This window comes from Monopterus albus, unplaced genomic scaffold (genome assembly GCF_001952655.1).
Source record: "Monopterus albus unplaced genomic scaffold, M_albus_1.0 scaffold56.1, whole genome shotgun sequence".
Classification (NCBI taxonomy): Eukaryota; Metazoa; Chordata; class Actinopteri; order Synbranchiformes; family Synbranchidae; genus Monopterus; species Monopterus albus.
The window spans coordinates 2605036-2626226 of NW_018127936.1; the positions used below are offsets into that span (position 1 = coordinate 2605036).

General features: G+C 39.8%; 4 protein-coding genes across 5 annotated transcripts in view; 1 reads left to right on the forward strand and 3 right to left on the reverse strand.

Moving 5' to 3' along the window:
* ccdc117 (coiled-coil domain containing 117) overlaps nucleotides 1-4240 on the forward strand; it is a 6951-nt gene extending 2711 nt beyond the window's left edge. For both annotated transcript variants that reach the window (XM_020602504.1, XM_020602503.1), the window contains exons 2-6: nucleotides 425-614; nucleotides 749-796; nucleotides 878-1153; nucleotides 3122-3265; nucleotides 3425-4240. In XM_020602504.1, coding sequence (XP_020458160.1) covers nucleotides 472-614; nucleotides 749-796; nucleotides 878-1153; nucleotides 3122-3265; nucleotides 3425-3668 — 855 coding nt within the window. In that variant the 5' untranslated portion in view covers nucleotides 425-471 and the 3' untranslated portion in view covers nucleotides 3669-4240. The remainder of the gene's footprint in view (nucleotides 1-424; nucleotides 615-748; nucleotides 797-877; nucleotides 1154-3121; nucleotides 3266-3424) is intronic.
* A 1779-nt stretch (nucleotides 4241-6019) lies between these two features.
* On the reverse strand, nucleotides 6020-10304 carry LOC109961538 (involucrin). Its single transcript, XM_020602419.1, has 11 exons — nucleotides 10272-10304; nucleotides 9689-9790; nucleotides 9427-9609; nucleotides 9205-9336; nucleotides 8880-9112; nucleotides 8635-8761; nucleotides 8459-8542; nucleotides 8088-8281; nucleotides 7622-7697; nucleotides 7331-7525; nucleotides 6020-6346 (listed from the first exon to the last, which is right to left on the reverse strand). The coding sequence occupies exons 1-11, from the start codon at nucleotides 10302-10304 to the stop codon at nucleotides 6341-6343; spliced, it is 1365 nt and encodes a 454-aa protein (XP_020458075.1). The 3' UTR covers nucleotides 6020-6340.
* A 53-nt stretch (nucleotides 10305-10357) lies between these two features.
* Nucleotides 10358-16210, reverse strand: LOC109961539 (trichohyalin-like). The gene is made up of 17 exons (XM_020602420.1): nucleotides 16104-16210; nucleotides 15375-15450; nucleotides 15177-15283; nucleotides 15018-15072; nucleotides 14812-14934; nucleotides 14057-14497; nucleotides 13251-13334; nucleotides 13055-13150; nucleotides 12654-12761; nucleotides 12478-12559; nucleotides 12143-12287; nucleotides 11925-12017; nucleotides 11735-11847; nucleotides 11468-11594; nucleotides 11221-11340; nucleotides 10823-10936; nucleotides 10358-10684 (listed from the first exon to the last, which is right to left on the reverse strand). The coding sequence occupies exons 2-17, from the start codon at nucleotides 15439-15441 to the stop codon at nucleotides 10358-10360; spliced, it is 2202 nt and encodes a 733-aa protein (XP_020458076.1). The 5' UTR covers nucleotides 15442-15450; nucleotides 16104-16210.
* A 399-nt stretch (nucleotides 16211-16609) lies between these two features.
* Nucleotides 16610-21191, reverse strand: part of osbp2b (oxysterol binding protein 2b) — a 44372-nt gene continuing 39790 nt past the window's right edge. Inside the window, exon 14 of the mRNA XM_020602475.1 lies at nucleotides 16610-20671. Coding sequence (XP_020458131.1) covers nucleotides 20529-20671 — 143 coding nt within the window. The 3' untranslated portion in view covers nucleotides 16610-20528. The remainder of the gene's footprint in view (nucleotides 20672-21191) is intronic.

Consider the following 21191-nt stretch of genomic DNA (forward strand, 5'->3'; position numbering starts at 1 on the left):
AAATTCGCAAATCTGGACTTTCAATCAAAACATTTTTGACAGTCTGGACATTTTTGTCCAGAAGGATCTTCTTTATTGAGAACATTTGTTTTAATATTGGATTCGAACGGTAAAAGGGTTTGTAATACATACCAGCTGACAAATGGATTTCGTGTACAAGTAAAGGTAAGACCATAAACTTTTATTATTTCTAGTTAGAAATAAGCTCAATTGTGTGAAGAATGCTGGTATGAGATAAACATAACGCATTGTCTGGTAACAGACAGTTTGTATTTGTAAATCTGACTGTAAAAGAGTGAGTGCCTCACCAGCTGTCAACCTCACCGCACGTCACTGTTGTAAACAGATTTAGCGTTATAACTTAATAAGCGTTAGGTACGTTACAGAAAAGACTTTCTTTTTAAAGCTCAGATCTATTTTGCAGTTATCTGCCCGAGTGGCTCTCCAGATCATTTCATCAATTGGACCACCATGCACCAGTCTGCTCCCTCAAGCAGTGAACTAGGGTTTCTGCCAGCCATGTATTCATTTTCAGGTCCCACAAGCCTTCCTGAATTTGAGCTCGAACCTACAAGTACGTCTGGTCACTTGCAGAGAGCAACACTCTCTAACAAGTAGGTAGCTGATAATTTTGGGGAATAAATTCCATGCATGCATCTGTCAGAAATACATTGGCAGCACTTGAAATAGCTTTCCAATCTTAGACATGTTTTGTGTAATGTTTTTGGTTTTGTCTGTCCCATCGCAGCTGGGAGACACGATGCCTCAGGAAGCACAGGAGGAGAGTTGATGATGAGTATGTGAGAAATGCAAAGAAAAAAGTTATACTTATTTTGTTATATTGGCATGTTATATTAACTTCGTACTGCTTTCTCAGGGGATGCATTGCCAAAAGGAGAAGATTGATGCTTGAGGCCGAAGTGGAGATTTCAGAGAACTCAACCGCTAACCCTCATCAAGACTGGTCTACAGCGAACAGCTGCGCTCCCCTGTCTAGACAGCAAGCCAGTCCCCCACTTCCACAGCCCTGCCCAGCACCTCAGCTACTGACCTTGCCACAGCAACCTAAACCTTGTCGACCTGAGACAAGGGAGGAGAGCTCCTGCATGGAAATTGAGGCAGCTCAGAGGAAACTTCAGGAGATTGAGCACAGGTATGTAGCATGCAGTGTTTGTGAAAACTTGAAATTTCCAACTCTCAGACTGCTCTTCAGGATTAGACTTCACTCCAAAAATGCTTCCTCTGGTTAGCCATCCTGGAATCTGGTGATCACAGGTAAAACAAGTGCAAAAAGAAATATTTAGATAAAGTATAATTTACCATGCTCCAGACTTTTGGATGTCCAAACATTTGGTATCTGCCATTGATGCATTTACCTAGGAAGAAAAATATACAAGACATTGCTAATGAAGGCATTAATGGGTTTAGATGCAAGTTTTCTCAGACTCTAAGGCTTAAGAGAAGTGAGGCAACATAAAGAAAGTCCCAAGTTTGCGACTTGGATCCAAGACCAAGCGGCAGCCTCCGAGGCTGAGAAATGAAGCCAATGCAGAAGTGTCAAAACCTGCAGTTCCTCGAATGGCCACTTGAGGCTGGCTTCAAAAGGTATTCAGCCCCCATAGACTCCCATGTGAAAATACCCAACTTTACAGCAGAAATAAACATGTTTACAGCCTGGTACAAAAACGGTTTTGGTCTCTATAGTTAATTTCCCCTTCCATGACAACTGTATGGGGTTGAATGTTTTTATAACTTGTCTGTTTAAAATATATTTAGACTAAAGGTTGTGCATAACTAAGGGCGTGACTGCTTTGAATGACAGGCAGGAGGGTCCCGCCACTGGTGGCTGGCTTCATTCAACCCATTCAGCTTGCCTCATCTCCACTCATGCTCCTCCTCTTTGTCCATTTTTGGATTAGACGTAACAGGCAGAGTGATAAACTATCAATATGGTGACAGCCAGACTTGAGTTTCAAAACTTAGAAAACCAGTTGGTGACATCATGGTGGGTTTGTCCAGCTTTGATATAAAGTCAGTGTTCAAGGTGCACTTAAATCGCGCACACAGCGACTTGAGACTCATCCTCAGAAGACTTGAGACTCAACTCAGAATTGATTTGGGACTTGTAAACAGTCTTTATTTTATTTATTTTTTAAAGTGCATTAGCGTTAAGAAAAAGTCATTACCTTTCCTATGTGTAGCTTTACACATGTATGGTTATGGTGCGTGCTGCCACAGATGACTGCAAGCTGCAGCAGCAACATCTGCACCTGCCATTTTATCAGGCACCTCAGAATGCACCCGGACAGGTCAGCCAGTCATTTTGTAATGTGAAAGACAAGTTAACATTAGTGCCTGTGGACCGTTAGCAAACCTGTTAACTCAACATCAGCAATCTAACATTACCTTGTTACTAGTTTTGTAGCAAAGGCATGTTAACATGTTAGACTGGTGTTTGCTTAATGTTTTGAAAAGATGTTTGTTTTCTTGCCACATTTGTTAACACTGAGTGCTGGTTTTGCCATAAAAATGACAAATGGCTAATTAATCATCCGCATTCTTCTGCCACCATCTGTTGGCTGATGTTAAACTGAGAGAAAGACCATGTTAATTATTACCATGGACTACAGGCATGTTACAGGTTTATTGCTGACCATGTAACAGCCTTATTTGGTTACCATTACACTCTCTGGTTACTGTTCTGTTAAAAAGAAAACTATATATAATTTTTGTATCACTGTTTTAATGACTAAATGAATGAGACCGAGTTAAAAATGGTCACTGTTACAAAAAGATCAAATACTTTAGTAACTATAATCACTCAGCAGTTTGATGACAATCCTGTCTTTGTGATAATTATTACCTTCTACATATCACCTGCTTCAGTATATACAGTACATATACTGTATGTCAGGAAATTCTTTGCTAAATTTCAAATGCTGTTCTCTGACTTTCAGTTGCAGTCACCTACGTTGTCAAGATATTTGTTGGCTTTCATCTTAGTATAGCACCTCATTTATATCAGCCTCTGTGGGTTTGGGAAGTTGTGACATAAAAGGTGACAACATATACTGTACCCTCTGTTCCCTTAAGTGAACACTGTGATGTTGATGTATCACAGAATAACGCTGGAAGATGATGAGGATGAAGATCTGGATGTTGAGCCAGCCCCGAGACGGCCAGTGCTGGTTATCTCTGACAGTTTGAAAGAGGGTCTGCAGCATGGCATCAGTGACATCCTCCCCCACACCGTAGCCCAGTCTGTGTATGTTCTCCTTATTTTGCTATTGGAATGTTTAACGTTGAATGAAGAAACGTGATTTGATGAACACTGGTGGGAGTTTCCTCTTTGAAAAGCTCTACCCATCATTTTTTCTTCTGATGCTTATTTTTTGTCTCCCTTGACTCTTCCTCATACTTTCAGGAGCCAATCCTGCATGGAGTTGGTGTTGTGGCGTCCACCAGATGATCCCTTCTGTCGGAGGCTAAAGGACTCATTACAGAAACACCGTAAACAACAGACAGGCCCTCGGCAACCCTCAACTCCCTGTCCATCTCCCACCCCTCACAGTCCACTCAGCCCCTCCTGTCTACCTGCAGATACACACTCTCCTTTGTACAGCTTTCCTGTGGCCCACAGCTCTGGGGAGGAGGACATGGAAATGTAATGGTGCTTAACTGCTTTAAAAGCCCTGCCAAAGTAAAAGACTGGACATGTTGTCACCCAAAAGACTACAAAAGCAACTTTAAATCGGTCTGTTTGACAAGGCATGTTAACTTTACATGAATATTGTGCTGTTTTGACAGTGTGTACAGCACATCATTTGCTTTACAGTCACTCACTTTAGGTTTTCTGACTGTCATCCCTGTGAAATCAGTTCATTTCAATAGTGACGGTTAACTGTCACGATCTCAAGGCTTTGAAATGTTCTGTTGTCACCCTTACATAAACTGTTTTTGTAACACAGAATTAACCTTTGCCCTTAGAAACACTTGGTGCTGTGGCCTTTTTTGTTAAACATGCACAGAACTGTAAATAAGTCATAGAAATGCATCCTCTCTTGGATTGTATCTTCATATGTACAGTTCCAGAATTTGAAAGATCCATCAAAACGTTATTACTTTATACTTGTTTTTAAGCAGCAATCTCTTACATTGTCCATGTAGAAATTCTGCACAGTCAGTCTTTATTGAATGAAATTCAGTTTGAATTTATTAAAAGCAATCCTTGTTGGGTGAACACTGTAATGCTTTTATATTGACATACCATTAGAAAGAGTAAGGTTCCCAAGATTGTCTTTATTGATCCTCAGTAAAGACAATATATTACTTAAAACAGTGATGTTGCTTTGAAAGGGATATCATTAACATGCTGGTCCAACATGCTCCTGTCAACGTTTTTGATACCACAGGACGAACTGACAACACAACTACTTCATCCTTCTGATCAACGCTAACAAATGGAAAACACATATGGTAAGTATGGTAGCAAATGTGATTATAAGAAACCATGTTTTAACAATATGGCAGTAGTGTCAGTCATTTTTTGTAAGAGGACACATTTTCACAAAGTTATGACATTTAAAGGCATAATACATGCTAATGACGCTATTGTACCTGAACTTGCAGGAAATCAGAGCTTAATGCGTCCTACTCTGAAAACCACGCCCATGGATGGGACAAGGCCTTCTTCTGCATTGACTTTGTTTTGGATGAAGGCATCTTTTTGACAAGTCTGTCTTTTTACAAAAAATGAAAAATGTCTAAAAGTAACTCTGTGACAGGATGCACTACTAATAAGGCAAATAACACAGAGTTAAAGTTCTAGAAACTGCCAGGGAAAAAACAAAGCTTTAAGAAGACGAAAGTGGATAAGATGTGAGGCATTAGCAGAAACAGGAAAACGGTTAGGCATCTTGGTATTTTTGCAGGAGCCTTAGCTAACTACATCAGTTTGCTAGGACATAGCACAAGGGAGGAAAATTTGCATTTAGTTGATGACTAAAATGATTATGGGACAAGTTTGGCACCTTTTAAAACTAAACCTCTGGGTTCTTTGCCTTGTGGGTAGTGCACCCTACAGCACAGCAGCATTTAGACATTTGTCAGGTTTTTGTAAAAAGACTGAATTGTCAGAAGTGCCTTCACTCAATACAAAGTCAATGAAGCAAGATTAACTGTTTAACGCCCCCATGTGGTCATGGCCTAAATGCATTGTCTTTATTAAACATCATGTAATTTTGATTATACAGTAATTCCCACAAAGAACATCTGCTTTGAGGTTTTTGACATAGCTCGCATGATCTTCAGTCTTCAGTGAAATCAGCTCATCATTCATTCACAGGTCACTACATCCTTAAGCCATAAAATTTGACTGACTAAACAGGAATGTGAACTTGGTGACCAAATTCTCAGTTGTGTCACTGTGACCTGCTTGTTAATCTGCAAACTTAAGCATATGTATTAGTAAATGATTCATCTCTGTGGTCCATAGAAACAGCTTAAAATGCTTATGACTCAGATTTACACAACATCTCTCACACACACAGTGATTGAGTGTGTGTGTGTGTGTGTGAGTGAAATGATTCAAGTTTAGCAGAGTTATAGACTGTGGTAGCCTTGATAACACCTTTAGGAAATGTTATATTACAGCCCCAGTTCCAAAAAGTTGGGACACTGTAAACTGCAAATAAAAACTGACTTTTGAAATCTCAAAACTCATACTTGATTGAAAATAGTCCAAAGACCCCATATCAAATGTGTGAACTGAGAAATTTTGTTTTAAATTTGATACCAGCAGCATGTTTCAAAAAAGTTGGAACAGGCTTTCTTTATCACTATGTTGCATCCTGTCTTCTTTTAAGTGTTTTGGAGGTTGGGAGACCAGTTGCTTTAGTTTTGAAAGACAAATGTTTTGTGTTTCTGCATAATATGGGATTTCAGCTGCTCAACAGTTGTTTTATTTAAAATAAGGTTGAAAATAGGCACAATAACACCTTATTTTAAATACTTTTTCTTTATTGCACAGAAGAGACATGTTTTGTGGGCCACTAAGATTCAATTAAACATTATGTTCACATAAAAAAAATCTTTGTCATACTGTGATATATTTTTCAGTTACATTAGTACATGTATTGTGGCAGTACATGGTGCTGTACTGATTGTTCTTTTTGTGTTCACAGCTGCTGGAAGTAAAGCAGAGTGTTCTGTCTTCTGGCGAAGTGGACTTCTGGAGGGACTGGACGGTGCAGCCTCCAACAACGCGTAGCCAGGAGCTTGTTGATCTGTGTGCCTCACTTCAGGCTAGACTGGAAGCCAATCCAAAATACACAGCTACCCATCACACCTGTGAACACATTAGTTCACATCCATGTTACTCTGAGGCAGCAAAAATACATTTCAGGCCTCGCAGCTATGCACCTTCCTCAGGGTGCATGGCTGCAGAAATATACTGTGTGTGTATCAAAGAACACAGCTTTGTATACAACCTTTATCTATATGTTTCTGGTTGCATACTGTATATACACAAGTGGGCCCTTCTGGTATTTTAAGCTCTGAAGAAGGTGCATGGTTACAGGAACATCAGCTTTAAGTTTGGAAAACAGTCTGTGCTGCATAACCGTCATTAGCACTCCTATTTTTGTGCCTTCATAAAAATAGTTCACTTAGCCATTTAGCAAATTACAAGTAAAGTACTACAAACATTAGTAAAGTACTAATGTTTGTAGTATGCCTGCTGTAAATGCAGTTACGGGTTTAGGGCTGTCACTTTGTATTTGAGTTTAGAATATTTGTTCATATGTAGTTAAAAAAAAACAAAAAACTAATGACTTGTTCAAATCCAAAAATGTACTCTGTCAATAAGTGCAACAGGCTATTTGATGCAATTTGCCTTGTGGTCCAGCAGAGGATATTCTTAAAATTCACTGTCAGATTGGCCAGTTACATGTCCTATTGACCTCTCCGTAAAGTAATTACATACAATACACAGGATAGTAGCGAGGAAACTTGTGCCGACTGGACAATAATGACAAAGAAGCATCTCAGAAACAGTGAGTGGCAGTATTTTCAGTTCTAAACTGCAGATGGCAATATTATCAAAGATAAAGTGGTTTTCTGACAGCACAAAAGCTGATGCCTTACTGAAGTACAACAATACCGAGGACTCATCTCCATCGTGCTACGTGCATTACATTATAGGGGTTCTGTTCAAATTAATTAGGATGAATGTGTCAGTTTGACCATAATTTTGGGGAAAAGTGACAGCCCTATAGTGGTTACACAGAAAGAGAAGTCAATAATCAACCTGTTATTAAAATAATGTACTCACTGTTGCGAGATAGGATCCTGACAAATCTAAAGGCACTGTATCTGGAGGAGATGGGTTCCAGTTGTTGGCCTGGTTTTCTACACGGAGCTGCTTCACTCTGCTCTGGAGGTAATGTAGAACCTTAAATGAAGCCACATTGGAGGGGCTGTAGGAGGCAGCATGGAGGGAGGGAGAGCAAGCTGAATGAAGAGTTTCCTGATTAGAGAGAGACAATGAACACCAAGTATTTACACTATGATTAATAAGGTATGCATAGAAGCTCACGCAGGAACATTAAAACAATGCCATTACCTTAGCACTAAGAGTCACATGTTCTTCAGACCGCTCAGACTTTTTCTGCCTCTCCACTGGAGTGTTTGATATTTTTCTGAAAAACAAACAAGCCTACATTTGAAAGTGAATTAGGTGTGAATGATCAACCTAACTGCTTGACAAAGGTCGGAATTTACATGTATAGTTACACTAATGTTACATCTATGGTTTAAACAGCACATTGGCTAGTTATGTCATCTGATTTACAGGCAAACCAATGACCTGCCTCATAACAATTTCACCTTGCATTTGTCAGATAGCAAAAATTGGAGCAAAACGTAAATACGCAACAGCAGAATATTTGATTTCTATTGTGTGGGTCAATAAGATTCTGGGCCATAATGAAGAACAATTATGGTAAATGACCACTTCATGCTCAGAACAAAAGCTGTGGCTGAATTTTAACTTAGTTTGGAGGTTGCCATTTTCAAGTTCAGCGTTTTACCTTTCCAGTTCTGCTGTCAAGTCTTCTTCAAAACCGCATGCTGGACGAGCTGCAGTCTGTTCCTTCCACTGACCCATGTTCCTCTGAACCTGCCTGAGCTCTGCGTCTTTGGTTTTCAGCTGCTTGCGGAGAGAAGCTGCCACTCCATCACTCATATGAGCCCAGTTCATACTGCTCAACTCTTCAACGTGCTCCTGCATAAATATCACAGGGCATAACATTTCTCAAAAGCTAAAGCTCAGTGGTTCCCAAACGTTTTCTGCTGCCACTGCCTTTGGTGGGTAAAAATATGGAGCCCCCACCCCTGGGAACCACTGCCCTAACTGATGTTTTGTACAAACATTAGCTTTACAGTGTGCTTGACTTCATACCTGAATTAGACGCATCTTTAGAAAATTCAAGGCCTGATCCCTCTCTATCCTCAGCTGTTGTCTCTGGATGCTCAATTCTCGCTCCTGATAAAATATAAGTACTGTAGACATATGTTCTTGTATACATTAACGTGCACACACCAGACAATCTGCAGTATGTCAAGCCCAAACTATACCTTGTCTTGTCTCAGCTGCTCAGTGGTTTTTTTCTGTGAATCAAGCTCCTTGTGCAGATGGTTAATCAACTGCATCAACTGCTCTCTTAGTGTTCTCAGGTTTGTAAAAGCTTCAGCTACTGTGGGACTGATTAATACAAAGATGCCAGAATTAAAAGCTAATCATCAAACAAATCATGCTGCCTATGAATTATTCATTTCTTCCTACACCAGACATGCATGAAAGCTAGATCAGAAAATGATACCTTTCAGGTAGCTGCACAGCACTTTGTTTGGCTCCACTCTGTTCCACTAAGAGATGTAGATGCTGGCACTCTGCTCCCAGCTCCTGGACCCAGTGCCTGAGTTGCCGATCCAGCTCAGCTGTGACTTGCTTATGGCTGCTCTCCCTTTCTTCTAGCATCACCCGGAGCCTGTCGGCCTCTCCCTCTGCCAGCTGAACAGCCCGCTCAAGCTGCAGCACTGTTCTCTGACTCTCCTGTGACCACAGATCACACCGTGTCCACTTTTCTACAACATCACACCTCTTTATGTTCCTACAAATGATTTCTTTCTATGTTTCTCTTGCACCTGTCCAATCTGTCTCTCCAACCTCTGCAGCTCAGCCTGGTGCCCCTCTTTCAGTGATTTGCACGTAACAGCCAGCAAAGACTCCTGCTCTCTCTGCTGTGCACAGCGTTCACTCTCCAACTCCTGCACTCTCTTACAAATAAAAAGGAAATATGCAAAAATAGAAATTTTGGGTTTATTTGAGATGGTAATGTTACATGTCATGGTTGTGAGTCACCTTACTGTTTTTAGTTCCATCATTTTATGTTGAATAGCCAGTGCTTTACTCTTTTCTTGCTGCATCTCACTCCTCATGCTTTCCAGACTCTTTCTGTTCTGTTCTTCCAGTATCCCACGTTGCACCTGCACAGCTTCCACTTTTTCTGCCTCCCACTTCCTCCTCTCCTCCTCTATTGCTTTGTGCACCTGGAAGGGAACAAACTATGAATGTGATGCAATCATTTTAAAGAGATTGTATATTTTAGGGTGAGGATTATCAGAATACCCTTTCCAAGGCATCTACATGGAGCTCCTCTTGACGGTTGTTTGCCTCTTCCTTCTGTTGCTCCAGGGATTTCCGTAGTTGCTTGACCTCGTCTTCTTTTCCCTGCCATAATAAGAGAGGCTCACTTCTAGAGACACCCAAACTTAACATGAAGTTACAGAGGACTGTCCCTCACTTGGGATAATTATTAATGCACCAACCCTATTTTTGTCTGTACCGGACTTCTCAACACAACTTGAACAAGTTATACACCGTCAGAAAGCTCCAAGTCTCACGATTTCAACAAAGCAAAGCATTTTGTGTACCCAATGCAACCGCCGTTTTTATTTTACATTAGCATAACCTTAACACAAGTGAACAGACACTCCCTGCCTTTCTGTTGTCTGCAGCCAAACGGCTACAGCTGGACACCGGTTTTATCACAACATTCAATGAACAAAATCCACCCAAGCATTAGTGCAACAAATAAAAGATCCAAAAACCGTTAATTTAGTTCGCAATTTCAACCAGCAACATGGTCTTCTGCTATCTGGGTAGACTCTGTATTATCATGTTTCATGTGTAGACAAAATGCCCCATTTACATGCCCAGAACTCTCACATTGGCCAGTCAGCATGTCGATCAATAATATAATTGCAATTATAAGCTGAAGAACAGTAACACTTTTATTTATAAAAATAGGGATGCATGTGAGTGATATATTATGATATACGATCTATTAAAAAATGTAGAATTAGAAGACCCTGCGAAAGCCTCAGCATTTACCATCATTCTATGGGCTTGCTCTTGGGCTTCCTCCACTGATTTATAGAGCTGGGATTTTAGGTGTTGTAGCTCTTGCTTCAGTCCATCTCTTTCTGCTTGTGAGGCCTTACGATGTTCTTGGAAATCTATCAGCTGCCGTTCCTTCTGGGCAAAGATCTTCTCCAGGGTACCCACCCTGATCTTAGATTCACCAAGTTCAGCCTGCAGCTTGCTTACCTGAACCTCAAGTGCCTAAGAGAAAGAAAACATCAAAAGTACTTAGAATAGAATAAGAAATACAGAAAAGTAGATGCTGACATTGTGGCAGTTACTTAAAGGATAAAGATGTCTTTTTGTATTAGAAAACAGAATGATGAAAGAAGGCACCACCTCAATCTCCATCTTTTTCTGCATCTGTTTCTCCTCCAACCAAACACACCTGTTCCTCAGTGTGTTCTCTGCCTCCGTGGCCCTGTGGAGCTCCTCACAAGTCTCCTCCAACTTCTGCTCGAAGATTAACAATGTCAACACATATACAGTGCATATTTAAAACACAGAAAGTAAATCTGAACTTTCTCCCTGTGAAACTTCACTGGATTTTCTCATTCACATCAAACAACTATAACTAAAAATAATGTTGTAGTTAGAACGTCGGACATTTTATTATTTTTAGATGTCTTCTTTTTTACAGTGTGAACAATTATTTATGTTAAAAAATTAGTCTTGTTATGCTTTATAATTGCCATTATACTTATAATTATCAGTATAAATAGACCTTAATACTGTACCTCTTGCATGAACTCGAGCTTCTCTCTTGCACGACGCTGTTCAGCGAATAGTGCTGTTTTTGAACTATCCAGCTGTCTTTCCATCTCCTCCCTCTCCAGAACTGACATGACGACACTGTTCTGTTTGTGGAACAGTGGACCAGCAAGAAAGTGGTGTAATAAGAAAAAAGGTGTCTTATTAAAACATGTGAATGATGGAGGACAACCAAGAATAGAAAGACATACTACTTGAGTCAGGTTTCCTTACCTTTTCCATGTAGGATCTGTCCTTTAGAGCCGCTTTACGCTGACTCAGAGTCGCGAGTTCTTCTTCCATGTTTCTAACCTCAAGGAGGCAGGACTCTCTCTTCCTCTGCAACTTTTCCAACTGGCAGCTACAACATACACATTGTTGTATTACTGTTTAACAGAACTTTGCTTTGTAAGGAACAGGATTATATGTGTGTTGAGGCAGTGTGATGTTAACCATGTATACAGCTCTGTATATTATAATTAGCAGGATTTGATTTTATACCTAATAGAGTCCTTCTCTGCCTGGCTGTCACTCAGAAAGGTCTCCAGAATTCTCTTCTTCTTCTCCATCTGTGCTGTCTCTGCAGTCAGTTGCTCTAATTCCTGCAAGGTATACTGAGGCATAAACCATAAACTGTGAATATTAGTGAGGCAAATATACACACTTTTCTATTGAACATGCTGCACATTACCTTTCTTTTCTGTTGAAGTTCAGAGAGGGAAAGCTCAACACCTTTTAACTGAGTCCTCTTCAACCTTAGTGCCTCCTCCTCCCTCTCACATTTCTAAACATGCAAACCAGTTAAGTGACATCTCACATATAAACAGAAGAACTTAAACACCTAACATAAAAGCATTTCTCAAATTCTACTGAAATATATATATTAAAATACAATAGGATGTTCATTACTTGTTGGAGGTTAAAGAGGCGCTCTTTCAACTTTGCCCTATCTAACTGCATCTTCTCTGATGTCCTCTGAGACCTGCACCTCCTGGTCCAGTGGTTCATTTTCTCATTTCCATTCTGGTCATTTTCATCCAAAGAATATACAAGTCTGGGACACACAAAAATGCCAAGTATGTAAGTAACTACCAGTCTAAAGTTTAGACTGACTTTTGCACTGAATTGAATAGGAAAGTGTGCCCAAACCTTTGACTGGTAGTGTATAAACTGAATGCATGAAAATAAAAGACTGCACAGAAGACAAAAACACTGTTTAAGTCTTGAATATTGACTTGGGGTACCTGTATGTTTTTCTCTTGATACTCTGAGCTTTATGAGCAGAAGGACTTCTGTTTTGTAGATTTCCATGAGTGTGTCTCTGGACTTTGTAAACAAAGAACAGCAAATTCTGAGACATTAAATAGTTCTTTTATTACTGTGGACTCAAAAAGGAATACACAGTCAGATCTTGCTTTACCTGATGTAGATGGAGGTCCACTCTCTTCCTGTGCGGGTGTATCACAGCCACTCTGGTCGGTGCAGTTGCCGTCTATGCCCGTGACAGACCGAATGAGTGCGTGCCATCCTAGGAGAGTCACATAAATTATATAAAATCCGATTTACATTTTTTGTACTCCTGTTGCCAAGTATTTTGAACACACAAAGAATTTGACTATTGTCTGATTCTTTATATTTAAATAATTTGATTCCAATCATTTCTTGATTTTCATCGATTATTGCTTACATTTTTCAGTGTATGCTGTCAACTGTTGTGTTGGTGGCTGTATTTGAAATGGTGATAATTTATATTTGAACATGTTTTTTTTTTCCAGTTTAAAAATGAGGCTCACTTTTCTCCACATTGTTGCGGTCTCTTACCCGGCTGCCTGTGAATATGCTGCCTGCTTTGCTCTGTGCAGACTGAGTCAAGGTCGCTGTCAATGGACACGGAGTCAAAACGTCTCACATGCACTCCTATAAAGGAAACAAGTATCCTGCAGGTACTGTTTGCAGTGAACAGATTTCCAAGATGATGAGTTAGGTTTATAGAGGAAATGTAATCTGTTTATGGTACCTGGCAAGCACCTGGACTTAGGAGAATGGCTGTTATTGTGCTGTAGCCTTTCAGGTTCTGTTACAACCTCTGTCTTATGAGAAGCTGAAGGGGAAGGGAGAGAATCAAAGGTGTAACAGTTCTGTAAATGGATGAAGAACAAAAGTCTGGAACCAAGTTAACAGGCCCTGAAGGCTGCAACATCAACTACAAAACTGTTGGAACAAACAATATACTGGCTCTTCAGAAAAGGGGGTCATTCAAGTCAAAAGAGAGCATGACTGTGCCACAAATCTCACTGTAGAACAGGATATGAGTGCTTAAAATGGACATTTTGGCCTAAGGTCCCTGCAGAAACTCACTTCCCAAATGTAAAGGTTTCATCCACAGGGATCAATGAATATTCTCAGTAAATCTCAAGGCAACATGCCCATTAGATATAGGAATGTTAGTTTCTGGATGTTCAAATTAATCCTATGGTCACTATACGTATAAACACATTACTTTAATATATCCTGATATGAACAAAAGTGTTGATAAAGGGGACTTCTGACAGGACTTTCAATCTAGGAGAAAGGTCAGGAAGTATTTAAAATTATTAGAAATAGTCGTCAGTGAATATCCATAACAAATTCTGTGGCAAGCTGTAAAGTATTTGTACTGAAAATCTGCTATGTATCAAAATGTTGGGGTACACAGATGGGCCAACAGATGGATCATTTTCTCTTAATCCTGTGTTGAAACTAACATCAATATTGAACATTTAGAGCATGTTTGACAGCTCTTTCCTGGCTTCCAAAGGTTTTAAAATGTAGGGTAGTACTTACTGTTGCCTGCATCAGCCCTCTGTGAGGACTGGTATTTCTCTCCAGCACCTGCTTTCTCACTAAAATATGGTTCATTTCTTTGATCTGGTGTATTTGCCTGGGAATAATAAGCAGTCTCGACAGCAGGAACATTATAGTAAGTGTCGCTGTCAGAGACCTCTGTCTTCTCAGACTCTTTTTCTTTGTCTAGCTGCTGCATATTATTCTCGGGAAATGCCAGTTCCACCATCTCTTCTCTGAAACGTCTGACAAAGTCCTCAGTGCAGATACTCTCTGAAGGAGGGTGCATTTCTCCTGCAATCCCATCCTTGTTACAGGTGTCACCAAGTAGCCTCTCCAGCCTCCAGATGACCTGCTCCCTCCGAGACTCTATTTCCTTTTCTGATCTCATTTTAGTTTCCACATGCATGGCAGTATGTTCCTGGCAGCTGGTGCTCCTTTCTGGAGTACAGCAAAAGAGAGATGGCATAATTCTGTGTAAGAAAAAAGCTTGATCCTGTTGTTGCACTAAAGAGACTTACCTTACAATTAAGACATACAACTTATTCTAACATTATGCAGGAGCATGTATGGATCTTACTTATTTCACTTAATGTTTTCATCTGTGCAAACTCAACAACAGTAGGTTATTGCTACTCCTGCAAGTTATTTCTCTATCAACAGCCAATCAAAAGACAATTTTTGAAGAATAATTTGGCTTAAAGCAGTTACAAATCAGAGTTTTTCCTGTAATTATTCTGATATTGAAATATTACCTGATTTTTGCCTTATCCTTTGAGTGTGTATCAAATCAAGACAAGACGTGGGAGTGTCATTTGTCTGTTTTGTACTTCCAAGGCCTGTGTCTTTGCTTGGACATCGAGACCAGCCAAGAGGAGCTAGAAAAAATTCAGAAATGCATATAACCACCTTAAAAAAAAGTCTGAATTTGGAATAAGGTGCATGCTATGTCATAAATTACCCGCATTACTGCAATCACACCCTCTGGAAAGTGCTGGATGTTTCTGGGGTTGGACCTGCATACATTAATCACACTTGACACCTAATAAATATATTCTTAAGATATTCCTGATTACGCATACATACAGACAAGCACACAGAATGAATGAAGATCACAGACCTGTAGCTGGCCGAGCTGAGCATCAATGGCATCTAGGAGGAGGTCACAGTGGTCCGGTTTGAGAGGCAGATGGTCCAGTCCGAACCCTCTGATGTTGTCACTCAGGTCTACAAGGGCAGTGACAAAGGGTGTCAAGATTGGGTACAAATTCACAAAAAAGTGATATGTATATAAATGAGTGCCTGTAAAACCTCAGACCAGTGTAAAGAAGCTCATCGGTGTCCTTTGCATCTCTCTCTACTTCTTCGTGACTTCTCTCAGCCATGTCCTATTGCTGAAGCCAAACAGATATTCAGCAGAACCATACAGACGCAGCATCTTCAGTATCTAGCAGTGGTTAACTGACTGGGTGGTCATCAGTAGTCGGGGGTGGGGGTGGGGTTATGTTGCTCAGTTGTCCAGGAAACCAAGACAGTTTCTCTTACTAGCAAGACAAAGTATATTCTTTTCTTTCACTATATAACAGCACTAGTCACTATAAATTATTTGGCCTTCTGTCTCTCCCACTCCCCAAATTGATATCAAGTACAGTAGCTGTGCCAGGACTGCAGCGCAGGATTTTGTATCTCAAATTTTTAACTAACGTTAAGCCATGACTGAAATGCCTAAAAAGAAAAAGAAGTAGTAGCCAAATTAAGCCTTTTTTTCGCTGAGGCTACTCAGAAGAATTTTCAGATTTAGCCTTTACCACTGAACTTTACAACTGCAAAGATAGCAACGTTAACCTAGTTACATCTCTAACATAACTAATGCGACCGAAAACACACGGCTAACCAGAAAAACAGGAGCTACTGGGTCTAATTTCACTAAATTGGTGTAGCGAGGTTATGTGAAGACAAAACAATTATCTTATTATATATATTATTTGAACATTTCTCAAATTTAATTGCACCAGCATCGTACCGCCTCAAACATGGCATAACCTACCCGCGGGGTTTACACCGACGTGCCGAGTGGCGTGCACAGCTGCAGCACCAAGAGCTGATGGACAGAGGCTTCGGGCTGGTTGCCATGGAAACACTCAAACAGCTCGCGACCACGCACCGCCCGCGCATAGCCGCAATATTAGCGCCCAGAGATGCGCTCAGGAGGATAGATCATAGCCATCATGGCTTCCCACTGCAAACATAACCCCTTATACAAACGTGGACTGCAAATTAAAATGAGACCGTACAATTTAAATAGGTACAGTATGTTTCCAGTTTACTGTATAGTTCAATGTTGCTTCAAAGGCCCCAGGGTTGAATTGTGGTAATGAAATAGTAAATCCAGCATATTTGTTTATTTTATTTGAATCTAGGCTACTGGATCAGCCTGAAGTGAGAGAGAACTGTTCATACTAAATTTAACCAACAATCTCAATTATGCCAAATAAATTCACCCCATCTTCACGCTGCCAAACAGAGAGAATAAAGCAGATAATCAGTGTCAACAATAACTTTATTATCCTATCTTCTTTTGTTATTATTGTGTCTGTTGTTTAAAGACATTGTTATACAAGTATAAATTAAGGGAGAAAGTACACAATTTAAAAAAGAAGCAAAACCTCAGTTGAATCTGCAGTTACACCTGAATACATGTACATATATTTGGGAGAATAAGCGAAGTAGTCAAGGCAGGTCAATAACCTTTGACCTCCTAGAACCAGGCCGCTGCTGTGATGCGTCTCATAACTTTCATCACCATACAGATTATTAACATCACCACCATCTCACAACAAAGCTGTGAGTCACAGTCTAAGGAGAAGCAGGGTTCAGTTTAGACAAGGCAAGAAAAATCTCCCCATTTTAATTTGTTTACTTCTGCCTCAAAACTGAGCAGCATTGAATGAGAAGGAAATGTGTGCCCCACGTGCACACCAATCAAGCTCATTATCCATACAGACAGTAGGAAAACACTAATATAAGAATAATGGCACCCATGAGAAGATAGAAATCAGAACAGAAAATAAAAGCATTAAAATTAATGTTAAAAAACAACAACCACACTATAGCAAATTAAAAGTAGGATGAGATGAGATGAAACAATGAGAGGGGTTTACATTAGGCCCTTTGACATGGGGAAAGTAGATGAAGAGGTTTTTATGTCTACAGTACACTCTCCACATACACTTTGGTTGTTTTTCCCTTTCTGCATGAGGCAGATAATGGTTCTGTTTGAAGCAACAGCCGAGAACTAACAAGTCTACATGTCACCATGTTATTGCTACAGCTGCCCGATACTGTACAGGCCCTCGGTGAGGCAACTTCAGCAGGCAAATCACCATGAAGTACTGAGGTCACGTTATTTGGAAATATATTAATACGTATGATGAGCTCTCCATTATCATTCAAAATATATGTACTCTCAAATATAAAATCATCTCAAACACAATATATTAAAGTAAATCTAGTGAACCCCATTGATCGCTGAAAAAGGAAATCATAACTACTCATTTGTACTTCTTCACCATCATTCAGCAGTGATCTGTGTACTTTTAAATGTCATGGCTGTGCATGATGATACAAAATTATCCATCCGCAAAGACAATTTTCAAGATAGCAAACATGAAACGTCTTGCTGCAGTAGTGTCCATCTTTTATGTGACACCCTTGATGTGATTAAAAGTGTGCACATCCTCTGTCAATAGCTTGTATTTGTGTACATGCTAATGGAAGTGTTTGAGACTATGTAACACAGACAGGCAAGAAGAGAACCCAAGCGGTAAAGTAAAATTAAACAAATTGTTCATCATTTTCAGAAATATGCTTAATTATTATTTTTTGGCCAAAAGTCAGATGAGACGACTGACACCACTCTCGTGCTGGTCTGTTCAAAATACAGTAAGGCGGGTTAGCTACAAGCACAATGGAGGTATTGAGCCTCTCATCTAGCTTTGGCCAAAAAATTATGCAAAATCAGTACTTTTCACAAGCTGTTAGCAAATTTCAGTGATTAATCAAATTGTGCTCATGACAAGAACAAATGCATAACCTTTTATGTAAATGGATAAAAAGCATTTTTGTGCAAAATATGACATCACTCATTCATTTCTTTATCAAATCATTAATTCACTGGTAAAGAATCATTTACACTTAAGAGCTCATATTATCATACGTAACTCTGTCATTGAGTGGTGTATTTTTTCACATCTTTATGACCTGCACATCAGATGAAATAATTGAAGCACATTTACTAATATGCTAGTATCAAGGACTTTATAAAAAATAATTTTTAGTGTGTCAAGACAGATTTTTGGAAATATAAAAGATGAATCTGCAGTCAAACTGTGGGTGCCTCCGGGTTTAACTCCATTATATCAGAACTAGTGTGAACTAAAAGTTAAAATTACAGCAATTCCTTCAGGCTCATTCAATCAGTTTTTCAGGTTTTAACTATGCTATATAGATAACTTAATACACATATTAGTATAATTATTCTTCATTTTATAGTATTGTTCTTTTATCACAAAATTCACACAGAGAGACCAGATGGTACTTACAATACCTCCAGCCTTGAATTCTACATTCCTAACAGTAATTACAAAAAAATACTAGGAGGTTTTCCAAACTCTTCTCACCGTAGATGTGTAGTGCACAGGTCAGAGGACTCATTCCTTGTTCAGTCAGTCAAAGGCAAAAGATTGAGGGTACCTTCATGAGCTGATCCCAGATCAGCATGTCCACAAACACTGAAGAAAAGGATTACATATGTGATTTGTGGTGAGCCTGTAGTGACAGCTGAAGCAGTCCTCAGTAGCTAAAGCTGACTCCACAGTGGTGTTGTACAGGAACCAGCCCTGTCTGCTTCTCTAACCTCTGACTTCCTGTCAGCTAAAGCCACTCGGGACTCTCTGGACAGATGTACTGGGTGGTAACTGCTGAATGTCTCAGTGATTTGGTGTAGACACTGCTTTGTGTGATCAGTGAGCATGATCTCAAAATGGTCACCAAGGGTGTGGTATGTGTTGCTATGGTAGAGCACCAGAGAACAAGGCAAAGTACATGTACAGAGAGAAATTTTCTCAACATCAACACAGGGATATGTACTAACCGACAGTCTGCCACAGTGAAAAATTTTATTCAGCTCTCTGATGGAGATTCCTACTGGAGTGATCGGAACATTTTGTGTTCAATGTTGTAATGTTGTACTGTACAATTAAAGGACTGACCACTGGAGAATTTTGCTTATCATTATTACAAGGGGAAGATCTCTGAAGCATGATTAGATGACTGAAACATGAAATGGATAAGCAGCTATAGTATGTCTACATGGACTATACTTGGACAAACTAACTGCTTGTTTCTAGATGGAAACCACAACATTCTCACCAAATATATTTCTGCATATTTTAATCAATTTAGATGATTTCAAAATGTCATTTTAAAATCTATATTTATTTTACATTTATTTCACAATGTTGCTTTTCCCAGTGGCCAACCACATCACTATCTCTGCCCTGTTTGTCTTGAGTAAGAAACAGAAGATTTTTTTGGTGAAAAGTGGCATTATGGGAAAATATCAGTGATAAATAAAACTGCTGGAATGAAAAACAACAGCAAAATATATTACTGTGAAAATAAGCAGCTAGAAGTAATGTCTCATAACAGGTGCTGAGTTAAAAAAAAAAGTAAATTCTCTCAAATTTAAGATTATATCACATATTTTGTCTGTTGTTATTTATATGATGTCTTCTTTATTTAATTTGGGTCTAATGTGAGACTTTGGTTTCCATCATTTTTAACAGAATCTAAAATAAATTTCCAGACATCATGTTCAGGCCTTAGCTTCTTTGTTAAGCAACAAAAACAGTGTAAATATGAGCATATGAAATCAAGAGGGAACTAATTTAAGATTTACAAAGCAGTCATAATCAGTTGTGCTGAATGAGAGAGAGAATGAAGGCATCTTTTTTGTATCCACTGAAATAATGACATGTATTCATGTGCCTCTTTATCACTTGTCCCTGTTAGCTGTCAGACTATCGTAATGAGGTGCTTCGATATGGATTTCAATCCAATTGGTAAAACTCAGTAATGGGGTGATCACAGAAAAGTGCATTGTGGGTTGTATTTACATAGCACCTGACTGCAGGAGTGTGCAGGTGCCTTTATTGTTTTCCACACACATAACCTCACTGCTGTTTCAGTATAGTGTTTAAGAGGACTACCTGGGGAATGCCCCTTCTTCCCCATCGTAGTGAGAGTGTATATTTGGAGGTACAATGTAATCCGAGTGTGTGAAACATACACATTCTCACGCTCACAAATGTCCGCATAGGGCTCATAAGCCAGCTACGCCCCATTACTTAAGGATCAGAGGCCGAGCAGTTCCCTGTCTGAAGAGATGTGTGATCCGTGGCGAGGTCCTGGGTTAGAAGATGTTAGGACACTTGCTCCAATCCTGTCTCTCCTTTGCCTCCCAGTAACCTCCCTTGTATACAAAGTTTATCTCTCCAGTGACTGAGTCCCTCCTCTGGTGAAACCACAATGGCTGGTAGCCTTCATATTCTCTACCTGTGGAAAGAAGCCCAGGTGTCACTCAACTGCCACCATTTAATCACACTGTAGTGGAGGAGCCATACTTGCAGGCACCTCACTGAGCAGTCAGTACATCTTCATATTTAAGCTGAACAGTTTAAAGCACACAGGATGACAATGCAGCACATATTAATCACATGCTAATGTGGCTTCACCATAGCACACAGAGAATACTTGTAGATTTTAAAGCTGCGTCTGTTATTTCATGTAACATACTGAGAAAAGCTCTGAATGAAAACGTCACATGTGTGCAGGAAAAAGCCTTTTTTCCCTGGGTCAATATCTGGAGCAGGTGACATGAGAGGGGTATCATGCAGTTCTAACAGTGGCAGACTCCACCGAGGATGGTGTGTGTGTGTGTGTGTGTAAGTGTGGGAGTGATGCAAAACAGATGGGCACAGGGCAACCCCCACTCACCAGAGTCATAACCACACTCTGACCATCAATATAGGGAGGAAAAGAAAGATAAGTCATGTGTACACCAAATACGATCTAG